We start from the raw sequence: 26,308 nt of genomic DNA, 5'->3' as shown, positions 1-26,308 counted from the left end.
CCTAGAAATATCTTGTCCTTACTTCTCGCCCTGACAAGTACCCATTTAAGAACCAACTCAAGTGTCATTTTCTCTGTAAAATATACTTAACCTCTCTAGGCAGCTGGTTGCCTACTTCGTGGGTGTGCACAATTATTTTATAACACTTATCACATTATATTGTAACTATCTGTTCATATGCTTGCCTCCCAAACCACATTGGACTTAAGGAGACATATCATCCACTTTTTAATCTCAGTCTAGTATACTGGTTCATGCTCAAAATACCTGTGTTGCATGAATGACAGACACCCTCTCTTGTTTTGGTTGTTTGACTTTCCCTAGGGCATTCTAGGTCTTCTCCTAGGCCATCACTCTGCTCTAAAGCAATCTTTTCAATGTATCCATGTATCTATTGGCTTATTATATGCCAGGTACTATAACCTAATCCTAAAATTTCATATAAACCCACTTCAGTGGTAAACCCAAGTTCTAAATAGGGTAATCTTCCCGAATAGTTGAAAAAAAAAAACCTCGCCTGGGCATGGTGGATCACACCTGTAATCCCAGCACTTTGGGAAGCCAAGGTGGGTGGATTGCTTGAGCTCAGGAGTTCGAGACCAGTCTGGGCAACATGGCAAAACCCCATCTCTACAAAAAAAAAATACAAAAATTAGCTAGACATGGTGGTGCATGCCTGTAGTACCACCTACTCAGGAGGCTGAGGTGGGAGGATGGCTACAGCCCGGGAGGTGGAGGTTGCAGTGAGCCAAGATTGCGCCACTGTACTCCAGCCTGGGAGATAGAGCTAAACCCTGTCTCAAAAAAGAAAAGAAAAGAAAAGAAAATACCTCATCCTTGAGACCCAATCTGCCCTGTCCACTTTGTTCCTTCTCTTCCACGTCCCATGCTGGTGCATCTCTCCTACTCTGCTCTTTTAGCTTAACCAACCAGTCAGGCTTGCTAATTAGAAGCTAAAAGAAAGGTGTAGAAAATTACATGCTGTGAAGAATACAGACACAGCTGGGTGCAGTGGCTCATGCCCATAACCCCAGAACTTTGTCAGGCAAAGGCAGGAGGATCACTTGAACCCAAGAGCTCAAGACCAGCCAGGGCAGCATGGTGAAATTCCATCTCTACGAAAGACACAAAAATTAGGCCGGGCATGGTGGCTCATGCCTGTAATCCCAGCACTTTGGGAGGCCGAGGTAGGTGGATCACCTGAGGTCAGGAGTTCGAGACCAGCCTGGCTAAAGTGACGAAACCCCATCTCTACTAAAAATACAAAAAAATTAGCTGGGCATGGTGGCGTGCACTTGTAGTCCCAGCTACTCCCAGCTACTCGGGAGGCTGAGGCAGGAGAATCACTCGAATCCAGGAGGCAGAGGTTGCTGTGAGCCGAGATTGCACCACTGCACTCCAGCCTGGGTGACAGAGTGAGACTCTCTCTTCAAATAACAACAACAACAAAAATTAGCCGAGTGTGGTGGGGTGCGGTGGCGTGTGGTGGCACATGCCTGCAGTCCCAGCTACTTAGAAGGCTGAGGTGGGAGGATCACCTGAGCCTGGGAGGTTGAGGTTCTAGTGAGCTGAAATTGCACCACTGCACTCCAGCACGGGCAACAGAGTTACAGGGTTAAACCCTACCTCAAAAAAAGAAAAAAGAAAAAAGAAAAAGACTACAGACCGCCCACCCCAGCCCCCGCTGCTTAAGTTCATACAACTTTTACTCATTTTATTAATTTCCTAAATCTTCAGAAACATCATAAAATGACAAGCTAGACCACAGCATTACTTAGCTTCAGCCCTGGAAAGAAAGATTTCCATTAGTATAAATTTGATTATGCTCCAATAGACTTCGGTGGTTAAAGAAATGTGTTCCTATATTATGTCTGTACTTTCCATCCCCAAGTCATGTAACATAACTAGTCTATCCATTTACAAATAGACCCCTAGTAGGCATCAGGGTGGTAGACATGCGCCAAGTTGTCACAATGAACTGTACCCTTAACATCTTCATTTTTCCTGCCCTATTTAAGACCCATCTCTAGGCTAGACAACTCCAAGAGCCCCTTATCTGCTCTCCCTATTCCCCACTCCATCCAAATTCCATTCTAGAAGGTTACTCTTTTGCTTAAAATCCTTCAAACAAAAAGAAAAAAGAAAAAAAGTGCTTCAACCCAAAACTTATTTCCATGGGTTACACAGGCCTATCAACCTGAATCCAGTCCACGTTTTCAGGTTGATCTCTAGTCATTTCCCAGGTATGGGGTCTCACTATTACCCTGGCTGGTCTCGAACTCCTGGGCTCAACTAATCCTCCCACCTCAGCCTCCTAAGTAGCTGGGACCACAGGTGCACACCACCATGCCTGCTCCTCTGTGAAGTCTTTCTTGAAACCGTCATGCAAAATCTATTGTTCTTGCATCTATCTAAGAGCACCCGTATTTTCTTTAGTATTTATCACATGACATTTGTATAATTTTCTATCTATCTATGTATCAATTATCCGTCTCCTCTACCAGGTGAAACTTCCTATCAAGAAAATCATGTCTAAGTTCTTTTTGTAATAGCCAGTACTCACCCAGGGTTCAACATTGTATCATTCCAAAAGTATCTGTTGAAGCCAGGTGTGGTGGCTCACACCTGTAATCCCAGCACTTTGGGAGGTTGAGGCGGGTGGATCACTTGAAGTCAGGAATTCAAGCCCAGCCTGGCCAACATGGTGAAACCCTGTCTCTACTAAAAATACAAAAATTAGCTGGGCATTGTGGCATGTGCCTGTAATCCCAGATACTTGGGAGGCTGAGGCAGAAGAATCGCTTGAACCCGAGAGGCAGAGGTTGCAGTGAGGCAGAGGTTGCAGTGAGCTGAGATGGCACAACTGCACTCCAGCCTGGGTGACAAAGCAAGACTCAATCTCAAAAAAAAGTTGTCTGTTGAATTGAATGATCACCTGTCTATACTATTCTTGCTTATCTCTTTCATCTCTATTCTTCCTCTGAGAACTATGCTGCTCATATTTCTTATCTTTCTCATCGAAATTCATCTATGTACCACACTCTTCTAGAACCTAATTGAAAGACTTTGTACACAGAGTTGTAGAAATGGTTGGAATATAGATATCCTAGTCTAGAGGCATGAGCTCTCAATCTATTCAGAGCATAAGGTTTATGGTTAAATAAGGACACTAACCAAAGGCAGGCCAGCATGGTAACTATTAAAGGAGTTTAGGGAAAGTTTGAGTTAAGCCTTAAAGATGCTACAGAAAAAACAAAAACCTGTTTCCTGGTGATCTAAATTGGGGAAATTATATTATATTGAAGACTTATACTACATATTAGCATATTAGCATGTTTAAAGATTTAAGAAACTCATAAACTTGTTTTATGTTGTTTAACCCAGTATTTTCCAAGCTTATTTCCTCACAAAACATTTTTCTTTCAAGTAATGCCTATAACATACCTTAGGAAATAGTGATGTGAGTGAAAAATAGAAAATAAAATCAAAAGATGGTTGGAGATGGCCGGGCGTGGTGGCTCACACCTGTAATCCCAGCACTTTGGGAGGCTGAAGCAGGCAGATCACGAGGTCAGGAGATTGAGACCATCCTGGCTAACACGGTAAAACCCTGTCTCTGCTAAAAATACAAAAAATTAGCCAGGCGTGGTTGCAGGCGCCTGTAGTCCCAGCTACTCAGGAGGCTGAGAAGGGAGAATGGCATGAAGCCCGGGAGGTGGAGCTTGCAGTGAGCCGAGATTGCACCACTGCACTCCAGCCTGCCTGGGCAATAGAGCGAGACTCCATCTAAAAAAAAAAAAGATGGTTGGAAACTGTAAAGGAGCTTAAATTATAAGGATAGATCAAATAAGTTCTCAAAGACATAATGATAAGTCATCTTATAGGTTAGGTAGTCAATGAATAGTCTTAAGCAGGGAAGTGATACAGATGTTCTCCTTTAGTACAAGTACTTTGGCAAATCTGAGAGAGATGTATTGGGATGGAGGATGGTGTATGTGCACAAGAGGAGGGGGTGGTGTGGAGTTGGGGAATGCAGGGAAAAGTTGTGGAACAGGAGGTATGGAGCCAAATCAAGAGAAGAGGTTCAGGGAGGCTTTAGAAAGCAAAAATCCTCCTTCACTGACTGAAATTTGTCTTGTTCAAAGAGCTTGCTTGCTCTTCCCTCATAAATGTGCTAGGGATGAACAAAAGCTTCCTGTTTATGGGATGGTCCAGTCTAGTTGTCTGGGAAGGCCAATAGCTGATACTATTTCCTGGGATCAGGTGGGAGGAAGGATTCTGCAGAGGACAGAGGCAGCAATGAAAGGCTGGAGTGGTGGACCTGCACAAAGAATTTAGGTCAAGACAGCCTTATCCCTTCTTATTCATCTGTACAGAAGATCTGCCCCTGTACACCAGGAAATTTTCTGTTGCCTACTTTGCTCACCTGTCAGTCTCCTAGAGATTCTGAAAGGGTTTTAAGATTAGCAACAGGACACTTGAGAGGAAAACATTACAGTTACATGATTTCAGGGTTTCTGAAAAGACATACTTGGGCAGAGACTCAAAAGCATAAAAGATCAACTGTACCAATTATTAGCAATGAAACACTAGGCTCCATATTTAAACTTCTCTGAACTGGTTTCTCCTTTATAAAATGCATGTCAATATCCACCCGGATGAGACTAAAATGAAATTATGTCTGAATGAGATTACAGTCTGAAGACTATAAAGAACTATAAAAAATCAGTTATTTGTATTTTGAACTAATTTTATCTCATTTGACAGCTTGTTTTAAGATTATACTAGGCCATATTGTTCTTAGTATATTAAATAATAATGTGAGGCCGGGCACAGTGGCTCACGCCTGTAATCCCAGCACTTTGGGAGGCCGAGGTGGGCAGATCACGAGGTCAGGAGATCGAGACCATCCTGGCTAACACGGTGAAACCCCGTCTCTACTAAAAATACAAAAAAAAAAAAAAAAAAATTAACCAGGCTTGGTGGTGGGCGCCTGTGGTCCCAGCTACTCGGGAGGCTGAGGCAGGAGAATGGCGTGAACCCGGGAGGCAGAGTTTGCAGTGAGCAGAGATGGTGCCACTGCACTCCAGCCTAGGTGACAGAGCGAGACTCCATCTCAAAAAAAAAAAAAAAAAAATTATAATGTGAATGTTTTCCCACTGAAATTGGTTCCCTTATTTATGAATAAAATAAAACCATATTTGAGTGTAAGAAAAGAAAAATCCAAAACTCTTTGCTCTATCCTACAAATATTCTGTAAACAAATCATGCATCTCTGAATGTATGGTGTTCTTGTTATTATGAGTAATTATAGTAAAACTAATGATCAGAACCTGTAAGATTGCTCACATGCCCCCCTCACCCTACCAAATGCACATACAAACAAGGCAGAGGGGAGACCTGATCAATTTGGCTGGCAAGAACTTTATCTGTGGGCAGTAAAGACGGTCAGGTATGGGAATAGGAGATAACTGGGACTTGGACTTCTCTTCTAGTGTTTATCCATGACCTCTACCAGCCCCAGAAGAATAGAACAATTTGTTTAAAAAAATAAAACAAAGGAGCTGGGTGCAGTGGTTCGTGCCTATAATCCCAGTTACTCAGGAGGCTGAGGTGGGAGTACTGCTTTAGCCAAGGAGTTCGGGGTTGTAGTAAGCCATGATCATGCCACTGCACTCCAGCCTGGGCACAGAGTGAGACTCCGTCTCTAAAACAAAACAAAACAACACTGTTCAAAACAAAACAAGGGAACCATGACATCCAGTAAGAACACAGAAGCTATTTTTTTTCCTGGCATTAAAAAGAGGCAGCAATAATCCCAGCACTTTGGGAGGCCAAGGCGGGAAAACAGCTTGAGCCCAGGAGTTCGAGACCAGCCTCGGCAACACAGGGAGACCATGTCTCTACAAATAATAATAATAATATCATTAATAATAATTAGCTGGGCTTGGTGGCATGCACCCGTGGTCCCAGCTACTTGAGATGCTGAGGCAGGAGGATCGCCTGAGCCCAGGAGGTTGAGGCTGCAGTGAGCTGTGACTGCACCACTGCTGTACTCCAGCTTGGGTGACAGAGCGAAACCCTGTCTCAAAAAAAAGAGACGCAAAGCCACTAGCCACATCCCAAAGGAGAACTCAGGCATCTATTTGGCAACTAACAGAATTTTAAAGTTACTCCCTATAACCACTTTCAACTGAAGATCTCAAAACACTGTATAAACATTAATTAAACCTCTCAAGTCAGGAAAGAATTAGGCCTATTTCAGATAAGAAAAATAACGTAGATAGGAGGCTGTTAACAACAGGAATCAGAAAGGAAACTAGACTCTAGTATCTTTGGCTTTCTCGATGTTGTCCTCAGGCTACACTTAATGAAATGCACCCAAGCAGCAGCATCCTCAATAACGCGGCTATGTTGACAAGCAAATGCTTTTTAAAACAGGGGCGGAGTGGAAGGAATATTGGCATTGGTTGGAATTAAGACCCCTGTTCTAAGCCTGGTTCCACCACTTACTAGTTATATGACCCTGAACAAGTCATTCAATTTCCTTAAACTTTAGTTTCTTCATTTGTAAAACTATATCAAACCTAAACCTATCTCACAAGGTTGTGAGTATCGAATTAAATTATATATGCCTGGCACACAGGTATTGACAGGTCAGCTTTCTTCTTTCCCCCAACTCCACCTTAAGTACATAGATGATACATATAAAAAAATACATAGTTTATATATATGACTATATACATGATTATCATTATTTTAACTAATTAAAAAAAATCTGGAGGATACTAACATAATACTTGGCTAAAATAAGAAATGGCCTAATTTTTTAACAACTTCCAAATAGTTGAGAGTTGTCACCAAGCTTGAAAATTATTTTCTGTGCATTTTATTGATGTGAGCAAAGACAGAAACTGACTTTAGAAAAATAAAAAACAAACAGGGACCTTTTCCAGAAAGATGATCTGCCACATTTCTTAGAACTCAAGGAAACATCTCAGAAAGGAGTTAATGTACTATTCCAAAATTAACTATGCAATTTTTTTTTTTTTTTTTTTCTTGAGACTGAATCTCGCTCTGTCACCCAGGCTGGAGTATAGTGGCCTGATCTCGGCTCACTGCAACCTCTGCCTCACAGGTTCAAGCGATTCTGCCTCAGCCTCCTGGGTAGCTGGGACTACAGGTGTGCACCACCATGCCCGGCTAATTTTTGTATTTTTAGTAGAGACAGGATACCACTATGTTGGCCAGGCTGATCTCGAGCTCCTGACCTCAGGTGATCCACCTGCCTTGGTCTCCCAGAATGCTAGGACTATAGGCGTGAGCCACCGAGCCTGGCCTGTGTTCTCTTAATATTCATTTGGTTAAGAAAATAGATCAACAGTATCTGTAAAACTTTAATATAAATTAACCTCAGAGGGCCAGTAAGATCACCAGACATAAACAGACAGTTCCATGAACCTAAAAGGTCCTTCCTGATACTTATTAACTGAAAGTGAAAGTGAGTCACCATAAACACCATTCCTTTGACCACAACACTTCAAAGTAATTTAGAAACCCCATTTCAGTGAGGTTAAATAACACACCCATTTCTAAACAAGTTTGGCAGAATTAAAAACAGAAGTTAACTCTTCTTACTCTCCTAGACACTCTAAGACAGCTCCTTTTGAAAGGAGACAACCAGCAGCATCATGGAGATTTCAAAACAACCTTGATATATAGGCTACAATTAAAAGTCCTTAACTCCTTTGAAGCTAAAGATCACACAACTTTTTACTAGCATTACGTTTACACACTGCAAGGAGTCCCCAAAATCTTTTTGTCGCCAAAACATGACACACAAGAATAAAATTATCTGCCCAAGGTCACAGAGCAGGTAGTGGCTGTCTGACTCCCAACTACTTAAATGAGCCCCTCTTCCTGCGTGCAACCACTTCATGGGCTATACTGACAGTAACAATTAGTTAGACTTCTAAAGGCGGGGAGGGCGAGGAAGGTCTCCACTGACTGCTTCAGATAGCAAAATCTGGTGTATTATGTCTCTGCAGATATTGCATACTTTAATTTACTGCCCTTTAAAATTCAGCCTACATGGTGCATTAAAAAGACTGTCATCAAGAACTCAAAATCAAAGGGGTTCAGAAACACAATTTCTCCTATCACACCAACCTCTGGGCATTCTTCTTCTCAGTGCCCCCATTGAGTCTCTGGACAAAGAACACGTCTGTCTATCCTTCACCCTACCCAAGGCAGCAAGGTAAGAAGGACAGAGTGCCTCCCGATAGCGTGGCACAGAACACACAGTGCTCAGGGTACCCCAGAGCCTATTCCCCGGTCACCTCCATCCCAACTTTCAGCGGTGGTTGTCAGGGAGAACACGCCTTCTTCTGCAATGCTGCTAAGTCTGCCCCTAGCCAAGTGGACACACCCCTCCGACGCGCTGCCCCCTCACAATATTCTCATTCCCTCCTTGGCCAAATATCCCCTCCCCACTCTCATTAAGAGATACTCCCCACCTTGGCCGGGAGCGGTGGCTCACGCCTGTAATCCCAGCACTTTGGGAGGCCGAGGCAGGCGGATCACCTGAGGTCCGGAGTTCGAGACCAGCCTGGCTAACACGGTGAAACCCCATCTCTACTAAAAATACAAAGAAATTAGCCGGGTGTGGTGGCGGGCGCCTGTAATCCCAGCTACTCGGGAGGCTGAGGCAGGAGAATTGCTTGAACCTGGGAGGCGGAGGTTGCAGTGAGCCGAGATCGCGCCATTGCACTCCAGCCTGGGAGGCAGAACGAGACTCCGTCTCCAAAAAAAAAAGAAAACAAAAAAAGATACCGTCCTCACCTCCGGACAGAGGGCATTCCCCCAACCAAAAAAACCCGCCTCTCCCTGTCTCCTAACTTGATGGACAGCTCCCTTCCCCTCACCGAATGCTTAGCAGCCACCTCGAGCCCTGAGGCAGGGGCGGGGTGTCGGGTGCGTTCACCCCACTAGTCTGGGCTTGCCTGATGGTTACCACCCCGCCGAAGCTGCCGCCTTGCGGGTTTCCCTGCTTGGGACACCCACGCGGGGTCCCTGCTGCCCCCAGCCACGCCCCTCGGCCGCAGGCCGCCGCCACCCGCGCCACGCCCCCGCGCTCACCCGCAGTCCGGGGCCGGGCACCAGCGGCAGTCGGGGTCCGAGGCTAGGTAGCGGCGCAGCATGAACTCCTCGTACTTGTGCATAAGCGGCGGGTCGGCGAGCAGCAAGCGGATGTCGTGCGGGTTGAGTCGCTCGCTGCACTCGGGGCAGCTGATGGGCACTCTGCTCTCGCTTATCTCCAGGCGCAGGTAGTGGCGGAGGCAGTCCCGGCAAGAGCGGTGCGGACAGCTGAGGAGGCGCGGGGCGCGCTCAGGCGGCAGCCGCACCAGGCACAGCGGACACTCCACCTCCTCCGCGCCCGGGCCGCCGCCCTCCGCCGCCTCCTCATCGTCGAACCCGGGCTCCGCCGCCGCCGCCGCGGCCTCCGCCTCGGCCTCGGCGGCCGGCTCGGCGGGCAGCGCCTCGGGCGGCGGGGCCTGGGCCGCGGCAGGGGCCGGGGCGGGCGGCGGCGGCGCAGCCGGGGGCGGCGGCTCGGCCTGCGGCTTGGCCCGGGCGCGGCGGCCGCGGGCCGAGGCAGAGAAAACGCTGTGCAAGGTGAGGCGCCGGCGCCGGCCGCCGCTGCGGCACTTAGGGTCGGGCGCGGCCGCATGCAGGGATGTGGAGCGCGGCGACTCGGAGTCCTTCTCGGAGCCCATGGCCCGCAGAGGCCGAGGGGCCAGGGGCGCCCAGCGCCGCCACAGCTCCCGCCTCAGCGCCCCTCCGCCAGCGCCCGGCCGCAGCCGCCGCCGCCACCGCCGCCTCAACCGCCCTCCCGGAGATAGAAACCGAGCGGCAACGACGAAGTGGTTATAAAGCCTCCGCCCCGCGCGCCGCTGCTCTGCGCAGGCGCTTCGCTCAAACACCTCACAACCCTCGCGCCCCGGTCTAGGGGTGCGCTGGGCAGGGCCGAGCGGGGTGGGGCCGGGCGAGCTGGGGCGGAGCTCCGCCTCCTGCAGGTCAGGTGGTTCCAGGGCCGCCATGTTGCGGAGACTCTCAGAGGTCCTAGCCCACTGCTTTCCCTGGTCTCCGCCCCCAATTCCATCACCACGACACCCAAGGTGGACTTTTTGGTTTGCCGTTCCTCACAGGTTGATTGCCACTTCCAGTAAATGATGGTTCAGTTACATTATTTATAAAAAGCAGACAGCGGTTGATCAGATGGTGACTCCCAACTGGTTCACCTTCCAACATTTCTGTTTATTAAGCAGACAGCATAAATTAATGAAGAATATATTCACTCATTGAGCTTCTACAAAGTACGAGGCATTAGTAAATAAAACAGACAAGGTCCCTTATTGCAAGGGATTTACAAAATAAAGTCCAAATTTCTTAGTCTAGCATTCAGTGTTCTCTATGTATTTAATAAACCCTGTGTATATAATAATCTATTTCTAGGCTCACTTACCATTCTATCCTCCTGGTATCTTGCTTACTTACCAAACTTGTGGAAGGAGACCCAGCGTTTTCTTGCCTGGCAGTGCCTTTGCCTTTCTTTTTCTAGTTCCCCATTCTTCTGACTGGGGGAGGATCTGGATCCTTAGGCTTCCTAGTGGGAGGCAGGCAAACAGCTTCAACAACAGGAATGTATCAGGATTACATTCAATTGCAAATAACAAAAGAAAAAAATAGCTTACGATAGAAATTTATTTATTTATTTATTTTCCTGAGACAGTTTTGCTCTGTCACCCAGGTTGGAGTGCAGTGGCGTGATCACAGCTCACTGCAGCCTCAACCTCCCAAACTTAAGCGATCCTCCCACCCCAACCTCCGGAGTAGCTGGGAGCACAGGTGCGCCACCAGGCCTGCCTATTATTTTTATTTTTTTCATGGAGATGAAGTCTCCCTGTGTTGCTCAGGCTGGTCTCGAGCTCCTGGGCTCAAGCGATCCTCCTGCCTTGGCCTCTCAAAGTGCTGGGATTACAGGCATAAGCCACTGCACCTAGCCAGAAATTTCTCTCTTTCCATGACATATAAGTCCAAAAGTGGGCAGTTCAGGGCTGTTCAGCCATCCTCAGTATTTGGCTTCCAGTGTTAAGGTCACCTCACTATGGTCCATATTCCAAACAGTGGGAAGGAAAAAGGGAAGAAAGATGCATCCTCTTCCTTTTAAGAAGACTGCCTTGGGGCTGGGCGCGGTGGCTCACGCCTGTAATCCCAGCACTTCGGGAGGCCAGGCGGGTGGTTCACGAGGTCAGGAGATCGAGACCATCCTGGCTAACACAGTGAAATCCCATCTCTACCAAAAATATAAAAAATTAGCCAGGCGTGGTGGCGGGCGCCTGTAGTCCCAGCTACTCGGGAGGCTGAGGCAGGAGAATGGCGGGAACCCGGGAGGCGGAGGTTGCAGTGAGCCGAGATCGCCCCGCTGCACTCCAGCCTGGGCGACAGAGCGAGACTCTGTCTCAAAAAAAAAAAAAAAAAAAAAAAAAAAAGGACTGCCTTGAAAATCCCGCACATTTTTGCCAAAACATACTCACATGGCCAAACTCAGCTGCAAGGGAACCTGGGAAACATTCTCTTAACTGGGTACAATGTGCCCAGCTAACAATGAGTGCTCTGTTATTAATAAGGAATGGTAAGATGGGCCAGGAGCTGTGGCTCGCACCTGTAATTACAACACTTTGGGAGGCCTAGGCTGGTGAATCTCTTAAGCCCAGGAGTTTGAGACCAGCTTGAGCAACATGGCAAAACCCCATCTCTACAAAAAATACAAAAATCATCTGGGTGTGATGGAGTGTGCCTGTAGTCCCCGCTACTTGGGAGACTGAGGTGGGAGGAATGCTTGAGCCTGGGAGGTTGAGACTGCAGTGAGCCATGATTATGCCACTGCACTCCAGCCTGGGTGACACAAAAAGACACCGTCTCAAAAGGTGGAAACCAGCTGTGATATTTTAAATCAGGTCTCCAGAAATTCAAACTTTTGACATAAAACAAGAAGGGGAGCCAACAAAGAAAACTGAAAAGTGGGGGCCAGTGACATAAAAGAAAAATTAAGCAGGCATGATGTCACAGACACCAACATATATGTTCCCAGAAGGGAGTGGTCAATTGTGACAAATGCTGCTGAGAAATCAAGAAAGATAAGAACAGAGATGTGACCACTGGATTTGGCAACACCAAAGAGTCCTAAAGGAGGGGGAGAGTTTAATCCTGAAATAGGAAGGAGGTTTGATGCTGGATGGCTAAAACAAGAATTAATGTCTATATTTATCTGGCAGAATAGGCTAGACTTGGCTATGATAACAAACAAGCCAAATATCTCAATGGCATAACACAACAATGGTATATCTTTTCCACTCATGCAAAGCTGGCTATGGGTTAAGGCACTCTCCAGGGTAGCTCTCCTCAACTTTCCTGGGTAACTCAGAGATCCAGATTACTTCTGTCTTGGGCTCCACCATCTCAATGCAAAGCTTTCAGTATTGCCTCAAAAAGAGAGCTGGAGACCGGGCACGGTGGCTCATGCCTGTAATCCCAGCACTTTGGGAGGCCGAGGCAGGCGGATCACCTGAGGTCAGGAGTTCGAGACCAGCCTGGCCAACATAGTGAAACCCCATCTCTAAAAATACAAAAGTTAGCTGGGTGTGGTAGGGGCGCCTGTAATCCCAGCTATTCAGAGGCTGAGGCAGGAGAATGGCTTGAACCGGGAGGTGGAGGTTGCAGTGAGTGGAGATTACACCACTGTACTCCAGCCTGGGCGAGAGAGCAAGACTCTGTGTCAAAAACAAACAAACAAACAAACAAACAAACAAACAAACAAAAAACTGCAAGGGAGGCTGGGAAATGTAGGAAGAAACCATAAGCCATTTAGTAAGCAGTAGTATCATCTCTGCCACAGTTCCCTATAGTCATCTTTGACTCTGTTCTCAGTGCCCAACGTCCTAATCAATTGCAGAGCCCCCTTAGAGGAGGTATATGCTTATGGTGGGAATGGAGGGTAGGAGAGAGGGCTGCCTTGTTCCTTGGGTCAGATTGTGCTAAAAGATATGGGGACCCCCAATTCCAGGTAGACCTAGATGCCTTTTAGATGCTTCTCCTTGTGCAGCTGACAGAAACAGCTGTCAGAATCCCAGCTTGCTGCTCAACACTCCCAAATGTCTGCTTGTCTTGGCTCTGGCTTCCAAACAAATTCAGCCTCGGTTCAAAGCTGCCAGTGCTTTGGGGAAAATAACTTCTCTTAAATGCCACTAGACTTTGCAATGGCCCCAATTTGATTGTGTTTTCTTCTCTCCTGAGACTATCACCCTTGAATAAAGGGACTAAAGCAGTTCCTCCCACGTTTCCTTATGTGTCTCTTCTTGATAGAAACTGAGTAGTGACTCAGAGATGGCATGAGGGAGAAAAAGATTCTCACTCATCTGTACACTCATTCAGTAAAGATTTATTATACTTACTTTGTGCTAGCCTCTTTGCCAGCTACCAGGGTAATGGAGATGAAAAACATAATCTACTGGAGGTTACAGACAAGATGGCAGATCACTGAGATACCAAGTGATGAGGACATATCCAAAAAAGCTATGACAGACCAACAGAAGGCATGGCAGGCTCTGCTTAGGGTGGTCAGGGATGGCTTTCCTGAGGAGGAGCCCTTTGAGCTGGATCTCAAATGATGAATATGAGTTGACAAAGTCATAAGAAGGGGGAAGGACATTCCAAGCTTGGGGAGCAGGCAGGAAAGGCATAATGTGTATAAACACATAAGTCTGAGGAAGTATGAGCAGCAGGGTTGACAGGAAAAGAGAATGTTTGAAAGGACATGAGTGAGAAATGAAAATGGAAAGGTTCTGGCCAGGCATGGTGGCTCATGCTGTAATCCCAGCACTTTGGGAGGCTGAGGTGGGCAGATGGCTTGAGGTCGGGAGGTTCGAGACCAGCCTGGCCAACATGCAGAAACCCTGTCTCTACTAAAAATACAAAAATTAGCCAGGCATGGTGGCACTCACCTGTAGTCCCAGCTACTCAGGAGGCCAAGGCACGAGAATCACTTGAACCTGGGAGGCAGAGGTTGCAGTGAGCCAAGATCGTGTCACTGTACTCTAAGCCTGGGCGACAGCGTGAGACTGCTTCTCAAAAAAAGAAAATGGAAAAGTTCTGTATTATGGCTCCATTGGATGCAAGGACCAGAAGCCTAGCTTGAATGAGGCTAGGCCAAAGGAGTGATTTTTGGCTTCTATAACCTTTTGAACCCTTTGTACCACAGCAACTGTACCCAGGAAAGCCCCCAGATCCTGCACTCCATCATTCATCTTTGCTTCTCTGCATGCTAGCTTCTTCTTTTTTTTTTTATTGTGGTAAAATATACATTACATAAAATCTACCATTTTAACCAATTTTAAGTGTACAGTTTGGTAACATTAAATAAATTCATATTGTTGTGCAACCATCACCACCATCCATCTCCAGAACTTTTTCATTTTCCCAACTTGGAATTCCATAGCCATTAAGCATTAACTCCCTCTTCTCCCCACTTTATTTTTTCAGTCTACTTCTCTCTCTTGCTGGAACTGTAGAATCCCTAGCTTATGTGTCCTAGCTTCCTCACCAGAGAGGAGTAATTATCTTCCCTTTGTTCCAGATTCTCAAAATTCTTCAGAACAAGTCTGATTGCTGAGGTTTGGCTGCATACCCACATCTGTGGTCATGGAGGATGGAATACTATGATTGATAGGCAGTACCTGAACCATATGGCTGGACCAAAGGGAGGAGCAATTCTCCAAAAGGAAGGAGCTACTCTTTCACAAGGAAGGAGGGAGGGGCCAAACATGAGCAGATGAAATATGAAATGTTCATCAGAGACAGGCTGAGACCCAGCTACAGGAAGCCTTGAGTGCCAGGCTAAGGAGCTCAGCTTTAGTCTATGAGGTATTATGGGACAGTTTAAATAAAGGAGAGCCATACATACAATGAAATTGGACTACAAAACCTGCTTTTTTTCTTTCTTGAGGCTCTACTTTTGAGTTTTCTCTTGTCTTTTTCAAGGTTTTTGTTGTCGTTGTTTTGGTTTTTTGTTGTTGTTGTTTTCTTTGTTTGTTTGTTTTTTTGAGATAGAGTCTTGCGCTGTCACCCAGGCTGGAGTGCAATGGCGCGATCTCGGCTCACTGCAACCTCCGCCTCCTGGGTTCAAGCGATTCTTGTGCCTCATCCTCCCGTGTAGCTGGGACTACAGGCGCTAATCACCATGCCCGGCTGATTTTTTTTTTTGTATTTTAGTAGAGATGGGGTTTCGCCATGTTGGCCAGGCTGGTCTTGAACTCCTGACCTCAAGTGATCCGCCCACCTCAGCCTCACAAAGTGCTGGGATTACAGGTGTGAGCTACCATGCCCAGCCTCTTTTTTTTTTTTTTTGAGATGCAGTTTCACTTTTTCGCTTTTGACGGAGTGCAATGGCGCGATCTCAGCTCACTGCAACCTCTGCCTCCCAGATTCGAGAGATTCTCCTGCCTCAGCCTCCCAAGTAGCTGAGACTACAGGTGTGTGCCACCATGCCTGGCTAATTTTTGTATTTTTAGTAGAGACGGGGTTTCACCATGTTGACCAGGCTGGTCTCAAACTCCTGATCTCAGGTGATCTGCCCGCCCCAGCCTCCCAAAGTGCTGGGATTACAGGCGTGAGCCATAGCGACTGGCTTCAAGGTTGCTGTGAAAGCTAATTTTAATTAGATGTCACATGAATATTGAGGCTCCTAGCTCCTTCCTCTGGCCTCAGAAGTCACCTCTACCTGACGTGATCTCCATTTTTCCCTGTGGATCCTGAGCTTCTGTGCCTAGTCAGCCTGATCTGGGTCACCTCCTATTTTCTGGGTCTCCTGGCCTGTCCTCTCTCTGCCTGCCTCAGGGAGTGGCCTCTTTATCCATCTGGAAGTCTTCCTGCCTCTGACCTGTCCTCTGATGCTCACATCGAAGTCCTATCTGTTTTATCTCCAAAATGCTTATGGAATCTCACCCTTTCTTCCTGGGCTTACATGCACTGCCCTGTTCAAGCCTCATTATCTCTTCTGCTTCAATTTTGGCCCCAGCTCCTCAACTGGTCTCTTTTGTGAAGCCATTGGCTCATGTCTACCCCTACTCAAAAACTTTCTCCAGTTCCCACTGCAGAAAGCCTCATCTTCTTGCATGCCTCCTGGACTCAAGCCATTTGGCCTTCTTTATGTTATCTAACTAAGTATGCCCAGGATTGTTAAGCCTTGCTTCTTGGCAAATGCTGGTCCCTCTGCTTCTTATGCCCTTCCTATCCCTCTCCACTTGGTGTAATCCTATGCATAGTTCAGGCTCATTTCCATGGTTACCATCCACCTTTCTACAGTCAGACCCACCTCCCTCCATCCTTTGTGTCCCCAGGGTACAGTGTAGATAACTCTAGAGTTACATGTATTACTAGGGTATCCACATACTTTACTGTCCAAAGCAGGACATTTGGAAGGATGAAAGGGAATGCTATTAATTTGCTCTAGTTTAACAGGTGTCAATCGATCTGTTCCAGGCAAACTGGAAGATATGATCACCCACCTACACCCAACATCGCTGTAAAACCCGCAGTTGGTGCTTTCATTTATCTCATTCATTGCTCTCAATAGCCATGTGAGCTTGGTATTGCTATCCTGTTTTCAAGATGAGAAGATGGAGCCTCAGAGAGAGGAGACTTGTGGTCACACAGCCAGCTCATCAGATTCTAAATCCTGGACTCTGACTCCACCTTTGGCACCTCCAATACCACAGGGTCTTGTCTGGGTTAGTGACATGTGGACTCTTAAGACAAAGAGGGAAGGTAGAAATGGAATCTTACTTATTGCATGCACTGGTCTCTGTCCAGGGCCTTGTGTAGCAGAGACCTCAGGACATGTTTGTTAGATAGATGACTTCTTTTTTTGTTTTGTTTATAGACGGTGTCATGCTATGTTGCCCAGGCTGCAGTGCAGTGGCTATTTACAGGCAAAATCATAGTATGATACAGCTTCAAATTCCTGGGCTCAAGCAATCCTCCTGCCTTAGTCTTCCAAGTAGCTGGAACTACAGGCTTCATGACACCAAACCCATCAGATAGGTGACTTCTTGGGGATAGATAAACTGTGTATTTTATCTTAAAATCTGTGCCCCTCCCCAGGACTTGTTATACATGGATTCATTCATTCAATCAATTAATTAACATTTAGTGTGTACCTACTATGTGCCTGGTACAGTGTCGGTGATACAGCAATGAGCAAAACAGACAAGGTCCCTGCTCACATGGAGCTTACAATCCAGTGGGAAAAACCCTTACAAAAACAATCATACAAATAAACATACAGTTACAAATCAGGATAAATGCTAAGAAGGGAAAATACTTGGTGTGAGGTGTAAGAAATATTTTGGAGGTAAATTTAATAGGTTTTGGTCATAGATTTGATTGGGGACAGCAAGATGGAGATGGTTCTCAGGTTTTTGCTTGAGACAGGGAAGAGCATTTTAGGGAGATAAGTGGGCTGGATGTGTGGGACTTGAGGCATCTGTGGGATTTCTCTTTTAATCTTTGCCACCTCCAGCAGGTTGATTTACTAAAAGCTGAAAAACTACAGCAAGTAATGGAAACCTGCAAATAAAGCTGGCCTCCAGGTAGGTAAGGTAGAAAGAGGGGCAGGTGTGGGAAGTCAGGAGAAAAGCAGAGAAAGGAAGGGGGACGAGAGGTGTTCATGGAGACAATAATCAGAGCTCCCAGACAATAATCAGACCTCCCAAGACAATAATCAGACCTCCCAAGCTCCCAATAATCAGACCTCCCTAGGACTGCGGAGATACCGTTCGTTTCACACTGCGGAAGGAGCACGGCTCGCGTCTTCCCTTGCCCGGCGCAGGGCCAGCGCCTTCCTCGGGCGCTCGAACGAGGGGAGGAGGCCGCTTAGTGCCTGGAAATCCGAGCAGCCTTGGCTTGCTTGGCTGCGAAACCCGCCAATCCGGCTGCGCCCGGTGGCGGTCCATGTGACTAGCCTCCCTTTCCCTCCCTGGCCTTCCAGGAAAGACCGGCATCCCCGCCGTCCCGCCACCCTCGCCATCCCGCCCCCGCCCCTCGCGTGCCGCATCCGCGCGGGAGGGCGCCGGCAAGGGGCCGGGATTCCGCCGCAGTCCGCTGCGGCGCAGGGTACGGGAAGGGAGCGGAGGCGAGCGAGTTGCTGCCGCAGCTCCCGCAGTGTTTTCCGTCAAGGTCAAGCATACCCACTCTTTGACAAGGCTGCCTCCAAAATCCCTCCCTTGCGGTCCTCCCAGCCGTTCCCACCGCCTTTGCCACTCATCCGGCGGCAGCCGTCCTCGGACCACTGCCCCTGCCTCTCACTGGGCTTCCAGCAGACACAGCGGGAGATGGGAGGGTTTCAATAGATTCTGTCCCGCAAGCTTCCCAGCCACCTTTCTCATACGTACAGCTCATGGTGTGTCGCCCTGCCTTAAACCCCACGCTGGCTCCCCGTGCCCGATGAGAGAGCATTTAGATCCTTCATAACCAAGACTCACCTTCACCCTCACCAGTCCCACCGCCTCCTTGCACGGGAGACCCCATACCTCTGGACCCGGGGCTCTTCCAGGGATAGCCATCACTTGCATACTTGTGACTGCTCTTGCTGTAGGGTCCCCTTTCCCCCTTTGTGAGCCTAGCGAATTCCTAGACCCAACTTAATTATAATAAAGCAACAGAGGGTAGAAACTGGCACTAAAATGCCGCTTAGCAAAGGTCACAAAGGTGAAAGCCTGCAGGAGTCAAGCAGGAGAGAGAAATACGGCTGGTGCATGACGGGCATAAGAAAAACCTGTTTTGCCGGGCGCGGTGGCTCACGCCTGTAATCCCAGCACTTTGGGAGGCCAAGGTGGGCGGATCACGAGGTCAGGAGATCGAGACCATCCTGGCCAACACGGTGAAACCCCGTCTCTACTAAAAAAAAAAAAAAAAAAAAAAAAAAAAAAGAAAATTAGCCAGGCATGGTGGCGGGCACCTGTAGTCCCAGCTACTCGGGAGGCAGAGGTTGTAGTGAGCCCAGATTGCGCCACTGCACTCCAGCCTGGGCGACAGAGCGAGACTCGTCACACAAAAAAAAAAAAAAAAGAAAAAAGAAAAAGAAAAACCTGTCTTATGGCATGAAGTACAGTATTTAGAAAGAAAAACGAAAGGAAAAACCTGTCTAAAGTGCAGGGAGTCTGCTCTTCATTTAGGCCAATATGCTCCTTGGGAGAAATGTGGGTCTTATGATGCCAGATTTTCTGAATTTATAAGAAAAGCCACAAATCTGGACTTTTATGTGTAATCCATCAATTTTTAAATGTTGATCTGATTGTTTAAAAACACCCCTGTGAGCCAGATGCATATCATAAACCCTCAGAGCATGACCTCCACCCTTAGAGAAGAGGATGGCTTTCATTAGGAAAATGCTTTGGAAAACCAGGGTAAAGGTGTGGTCTTGAATGTCTGAGAGGCAGCAGTTGCGGGGGCAACAAAGAAGAGAAGGCCAGGCGTGGTGGCTCACACCTGTAATCCCAGTACTTTGGGAGGCCAAGGCAGGCGGATCACGAGGTCAGAAGTTAGAGACTAGCCTGGCCAACATAGTGAAACCCCATCTCTACTAAAAATACAAAAATTAGCCAGATGTGGTGGCACGTGCCTGTAGTCCCAGCTACTCAGGAGGCTGAGACAGGAATATCGCTTGAACCCGGGAGGCAGAGGTTGCAGTGAGCCAAGACCACACCATTGCACTCCAGCCTGGGTGACAGAGTGAGACTCCATCTCGAAAAAAAAAAAAAAAAAAGAAGAAGAAGAACTTAGATTTGGATCTGTTCCCCAATGGCTCTGGATGTTTTAAGCAAAAGGTCATACATACACTGAGAAGCTACTGAGGGCTCAGAGATTCTACCAGAATCTGGAGGACTGGATTTGGGAAATGGGCAGGACCCGAGGGCTCTGGGGAGGGGTGGGCAGCAGGAAGCCAGAGAGGGCCAGAATGACAGCAAATGTTTCCTCCTATCCTTGTGCGGACTACATGAGGGCCAAAGAGGAGCCCTGTAAGGCTTTCACTTGATGATGGTGGTGATGGGGAGATAGGAGAGAAAGCCAACCCCCCAACCCTGAGGCTTCACACAGTGGGATAATGCCTGGAAGAGAAATCTGAGAGGTCCTTAGGAAGAGAGAGTGGAATGAATAGCCAAAGGCAAATGTCCTTTACCAGGAGACAAGAGCTGGCTTGTGGCTGAGGCTGGGGGCTGTGGAGGAAAGTAGAAAAGGCTGTCTTGGAAACCGGAAGTTGTTTTTGTTTTTGTTCACCCTGAGGTTTATAGCTACGATGTGAATGTCTCTGCCTCCTATCCCTGGAAATATTCAAGAAAGATCTACATTCACGGAGGCTGCCCTGACTGGGGTGTTGGTGGAAACAGCTGAAGGGGCCAACTTTTACATCTGTTTTGGTATAGTGCTGACCAAAGATAGTACAGACTGAAGTAGGAACTGGAGCAGGAGAAATAAAGCCTCCCGGGAATTTGCAGTAATCCTGGAAAGGGGTTTTGGAATGGGTGCTTGGGTCCATCCTTTGAAGGCTTAAAAATAGGCTTCGTGTTATATAATTTTGCCCAACTGAAGGCTAGTGCAAGTCTTCTGAGCATGTTTAAGATAGGCTAGGCTAAGCTATGATGGTTAGGTTAGGTTTATCAAATGCATTTTCTGCTTACAATATTTTCAACATATGATGGGTTTATTGGGACATAAGTTGAGAAGTGGCTGGGCACGATGGCTCACACCTGTAATCCCAGCACTTTGGGAGGCAGAGGTGGGTGGATCACTTGAGGTCAGGAGTTTGACACCAGCCTGGCCAACATGGTGAAACCCTGTCACTGCACTCCAGCCTGGGCAATAGAGCTAGACTCCGTCTCAAAGAAAAAAAAAAGTTGTATACATTTGCTTGTGCAAAACACTGTATTAAATGCTACATACATTACATCTGTTATCCTCACAGTGATTTTTTTTTTCTTTTTGAGACAGAGTCTTGCTCTGTTGCCCAGGCTGGAGTGCAGTGGCGCAATCTCAGCTCACTGCAACCTCCGCCTTCTGCGTTCAAATGATTCTTCCGCCTCAGCCTCCCTAGCAGCTGGGATTACAGGCACTCGCCATCATGTCCGGCTTATTTTTGTATTTTTGTAGAGACAGGGTTTCACCATGTTGCCAGGCTGGTCTTAAAATCCTGACCTCAGGTGATCTGCCTGCCTTGGCAGGCAAAGTGCTGCCAAGCACTTGGCACCCCAAAGTGCTGGAATTACAGGCGTGAGCCACCTCACCTGGCCCCCAACAGTGATTTATGAGGGAAGTACTATTATCATAACTCCCACTTGGCAGATGAAATTAAGGCCCAGAGAGGTGAAGTGACTTACCCAAGACTACAGAGATAGCAAACAGTGGATTGGATCTGCTCTCCAGACAACTGCCCTCAGCTGAAATTGTCATCTTGTTTGGCATTTCTGCCCACTCAATGACAGCACTTACCATCTTACCATGAAGAGATATAGACGATGTTTTGATTTGGTTGTCTGTCCTCTCCACTACCATATAAGGGCACAGGAGCTGCTAATTGCAAGTGCCCAGAATACCAGTGGGTGCTGCATACATGTGAAATAAATCCCTTTAGGAAAGCTAATAGAGGTACCCTCGAATCTCAGATCTTTGTGCCCTTGGGCAAGACATTCTGGGTCTCAGTTTCCTTATCTGTGAAATGGGGATTATAATATACACCTCACAGGGTTATTGTGATATTTAAATGAGACAAGGCCATGGAATTTCTATAAATTGCCATACAAATGGCAGCTGTTGCTGCTTCTATAAAGATGACGAGGATGATGAGAACTGAGGAAGGAGCAGGGAAGGAAACCAGGACTAGAAATCTCAGAACTGTATCAGCTCAGACAGGAAATTCTCAGAAGACCTAGCCAGTTTGCAACGTTCCCAAAACTACCATATCTTCATTCATTCTTTATTGATGGAACACCTATGTACCAGTGCTTGATCTCATTTCATTCAAAACTCTGCAAAGCAGACACTCAAATTATCCTCATTTTACAAGTGAGAACTGTAAGGTCAGAGAGATGATATGACTTCCCCAAGGAAACACAGCTAGAAAGTGACAGAGGCAGGATTTGAATTCAGATCTGTGTGATTCTAAATCCTGGTTCTTTCCATTTTCGACTCCACAGCTGTTTCAGTCTTCCCTTCATTCTTCAGAACATTTATCAAGCATCAATTAAGTGAGAGGCCTTTTGCAGGGGGCAAGAGATACAAGCCCCAGACTCTGATTTCTGGTTTAGCTGGGGAGGTAGAGAACTCAATGGATACTGACATTTCAGCATGATAATCTCTCTCTGTTGCGGGTAGGGTAGTGCAGGTGAGAGAGAGGAGTGGGCCCTTGCTTTAGACTTGCTTTTCTCCTTGGTCTACAGACCCCTGAGGCACATCTCACACTTTCCAAATGGCTCCCTTCACAAGTTCCCCTCACCCCTCCTGTCTGGGGGTGGAGGCGGGTGATGCAGTGGGGAACATATAGCAATCAACAATTGGGTCCAAAAGAGGCCTGGTGCAGTGGCTCATGCCTGTAATTCCAGCACTTTGGGAGGCCTAGCGGGGATGCTTGCTTGAGGCCGGGAGTTCGAGACCAGCCTGGGCAACACAGCAAGATCCCATCTCTACAAAAAAGTAAGAAGAACCTAACTGGGCATGGTAACACGCGCCTGTAGTCCTAGCTACTTGAGAGGCTAGGTGGAAGGATCACTTGGGCCTAGGAATTCAAGGTTGCAGTGAGCAGTGATTGCGCCACCATACTCCAGCCTGGGTGACAGAGTGAGACCCTGACTCAAAAACAAAACAAAAAACCACAATTGCCTCTAAAATAAATCTCTCTCAACTAGCCCTCTTCTCTCTTCTGTCTTCTCTCTCTCTCTCTCTCATACACACACACACACACACACACACACACACACACTCTCTCTCTCTCTCTCTCTGGGGGTGATGGGATTAATGCTGGTAGAACTGGTTTCTCCATCCTTTAGCATGCCTTGATGTAGTGGTCCTTGCCTCTGCCCCAAAGCCAAAATGACAGGAAACTTGCATTTAACATCTTGTTAAATATGCCTTAAAAAGAAATCCAGGAGCATTAACCCAACTGTTAATAGTGATTATCTCTAGGTGATGAAGTTATATGTAATCTCTATTTTCTTATTTTTACTTATTTGCTTAAGTTTTTTTTCTGCCATGAATTTATTAAGTTTTGTAATAAGTAAAAATAAATACATAAAATTATTCTCTATTTTAATAATTATCTGTGGTCCCACAGATGGAGGTATTTCTATTAAATACTTAGAAGGGGGCCGGGTGCAGTGGCTCACGCCTATAATCCCAGCACTTTTGAAGGCCAAGGTGGGTGGATCACTTTAGGTCAGGAGTGGCCAAGATGGTGAAACCCCATCTCTACTAAAAACACAAAAATTAGCCTTTTCCTTTTGCGGGTGGTGGCGAAGGTGGAGAGAAAGCCATGAAGGCCTTGGGCATACAACAAGAGCACAAGGTGGTGTGTCACTGCCTGCCCACCCCCAAATGCCACACACTGCCCCTCTACCACAGGCAAATCTTTGCGCCTAATCATGTAGTCGCCAAGTTCCACTTCTGGTACTTCCTATCTCAATTAAAGAAGATGAAGAAGTCTTCAGGGGAGACTGTCAACTGTGGGCAGGTGTTTGAGAAGTACCCACTGTGGGTGAAGAACTTTGGCATCTGGCTGTGCTATGACTCCTGGAGCAGCACCCACAACATGTACGGGGAATTCCGGGACCTAACCACCATGGGTGCTGTCACCCAGTGCTACCGAGACATGGGCACCCGGTACCGCACCCGGGACCACTTCATCCAGATCATGAAGGTGGAGGAGATCGCGGCCAGCAAGTGCCGGTGGCCAGCTGTCAAGCAATTCCACGACTCCAAGATCAAGTTCCTGCGCCCCACTTGGTGCTGTACCATCAGCAGAAGCCACGCTTCACCAGGAGACCCAACACCTTCTTCTAGGTACAGGGCCCTCGCCCGGGTGTGCCTCAAATAAACTCAGGAACACCCGGGTGGGGAAAAAAAAATTAGCCAGGCATGGTGGTAGGTGTCTGTAATCCCAGCTACTCGAGAGGCTGAGGCAGGAGGATAGCTTGAACCCAAGAGGTGGAGGTTGCAGTGAGCCGAGATCGCACCACTGCACTCCAGCTTGGGTGACAGAGTGAGACTCTGTCTCAAAAAATAAAAAAAAAAAAGAAATACTCTCAGCAGGGGTTTGTCCTGGGCACTGGCAGCACACAGAGAGGAAGTGAGAGCTCATCCAGGATTAAAAACAAGAATCACCATTCCCGAAGGATTCCTCTGAGCCCAGTTCCTTATTCCTTCATAGCCATTGATATGCATATCTCAGTTAATCCTCAAAATCAGTTTAGGAGAAAAATTATTTCACAGCTGAGGAAACCAAAGATCCTGAGACTTAGAGAGGTTACATTACTTGCCCAGGGACACACAGCTAGAAAGTGATGGAGGCAGGATTTGAATCCAGATCTAAGTGACTTCATAGTTTGTAAATTTTTAACCTCTGAACTTTGCCCTTCCAGTTGCAAGATGCTGATGCATTCCTGTATTTCCAGCTCTTCACACACAGGCACTCATCGATATTAGCACTGCCTAGAGAAGCCAGTGAGGTAAAGATCATTGTCCCATTTTCCAGATGAGAAAATTAAGGCCAGAGAGGGGACTTGGTCAGTGTGGTCAGCTGAGAAGTAGTGGCATTCCTTCTAGAATCCAGGTCTCCTTTCTCGCCTCTGGCAGCCTTCCTCCTTCTGCTACTTTCTGCCAACTGCTGAGGCTTCCTTCTCGAAACAAATGACTCAAGGTAAATCACTGGTTGGACTTCCCCTTTCTCAAAACACAGGAAGTCTGTGTTGTTTGCAATCCCTGTGGGTGAACAGTTTCAGCTCAGTAACGAAGTAGGCTGGGCCACATAGAGGACTGGGTCCTGCTGGGGCAGGGTTTCAGGCTACTGGGGCTGGCACAGCTGCATTTTTCCTTCCTAAGAGTCAAGTCAGTGTGTCTGTCAAGTCAGGCTTGACGTCTTACCCCAAAGAGCCGGCTGTACTATTATGAAATTTAGAAAAATGAGCCCAAGAGGGAGGGGCCCTCTCAATAATTAATAATAACGACTATTATTTCATGTTTATGGCACATTAACCTTCCTACCAGGCACTGTGCTAAGTGGCTGACACGTGAACCCATTTGAGCCCTGTAACAGCACTAGTAATAAGGTTCTAGAGCTTTGGAGCCAAATAACACTAGATACAAATCACAGAAATGCCACTTTCCAGCTGTGTGACATCAGGGACATTATTTACATTCATTCAATAAATACTTTTGAGCACTTACTATGTGCCACATTTCAGTGAACAGAACAAAGATCCCTGCTCTCTTGTGATGTTTACATTCTACAAGGTAAAGCAAAGTGTAAACATAATAAATATAATAAATTATAAATACGCATAAATAAACTGTGTTAGAAAGTGGTAAGGGGAAGATACAGTAGAGCAGGGAGGAGACAGGGAGTGCTGATGCAGCATCAGTGCAGGAAGAGGCAGGATGAGTTGTTGAACAGTGGTGTCAAGGAAGGTCTTGCTAAGAAGGTGCTATGCATTCAAAACTTTAAGGAGGTGAGGGAGTTAGCCATGCATGTAACTGGGGAAACCCTTATTAAGCAGAAGGAACAGCCAAAGCCTAAGTGTGCTTGGTGGTTCCAAAGAGTAGCCAGGGCCGGGTGCAGTGGCTCACACCTGTAATCCCAGCACTTTGGGAGGCCGAGGTGGGCGGATCACAAGGTCAGGAGTTCAAGACCATCCTGTCAACATGGTGAAACCCATCTCTACTAAAAATACAAAAATTAGCTGGGCGTGGTAACACGCCCCTGTAGTCCCAGCTACTCGGGAGGCTGAGGCAGGAAAATCGCTTGAAACCGGGAGGCGGAGGTTGCAGTGAGCCATCGCGCCACTGCACTCCACCCTGGTGATAGAGCAAGACTTTGTCTCAAAAACAACAACAACAAACAAACAACAACAACAACAACAAAAACCAAAGAGCAGCCAGGAGGCTAGTATGGCTGAACAGTGAGCCAGGGAGAGAGTCCTCCCTACCCACA

General features: G+C 47.1%; 1 protein-coding gene and 1 pseudogene across 8 annotated transcripts in view; one reads left to right on the top strand and one right to left on the bottom strand.

Moving 5' to 3' along the window:
• RNF19B (ring finger protein 19B) overlaps window positions 1-14,157 on the bottom strand; it is a 40,037-nt gene extending 25,880 nt beyond the window's left edge. For 2 of the 8 annotated variants that reach the window (XM_063713549.1, XM_063713543.1), the window contains exons 1-3: window positions 14,061-14,151; window positions 10,555-10,663; window positions 9,139-10,310 (exon numbers count right to left, since the gene is read on the bottom strand). In XM_063713549.1, coding sequence (XP_063569619.1) covers window positions 9,139-10,097 — 959 coding nt within the window. In that variant the 5' untranslated portion in view covers window positions 10,098-10,310; window positions 10,555-10,663; window positions 14,061-14,151. Of the gene's footprint in view, window positions 1-9,138; window positions 10,311-10,554; window positions 10,664-14,060 lie in introns of all 8 variants that reach the window. The other 6 variants (XM_024248724.3, XM_063713552.1, XM_063713554.1 and 3 more) reach the window with 6 other exon arrangements.
• Window positions 14,158-23,605: 9,448 nt separating this feature from the next.
• On the top strand, window positions 23,606-24,162 carry LOC100458723 (large ribosomal subunit protein eL20-like; annotated as a pseudogene).
• The last annotated feature ends 2,146 nt before the right edge of the window (window positions 24,163-26,308 follow it).

This window comes from Pongo abelii, chromosome 1 (genome assembly GCF_028885655.2).
Source record: "Pongo abelii isolate AG06213 chromosome 1, NHGRI_mPonAbe1-v2.0_pri, whole genome shotgun sequence".
In the NCBI taxonomy this organism is placed as follows: domain Eukaryota; kingdom Metazoa; phylum Chordata; class Mammalia; order Primates; family Hominidae; genus Pongo; species Pongo abelii.
This window is presented reverse-complemented; position numbering and strand designations above follow the sequence as displayed.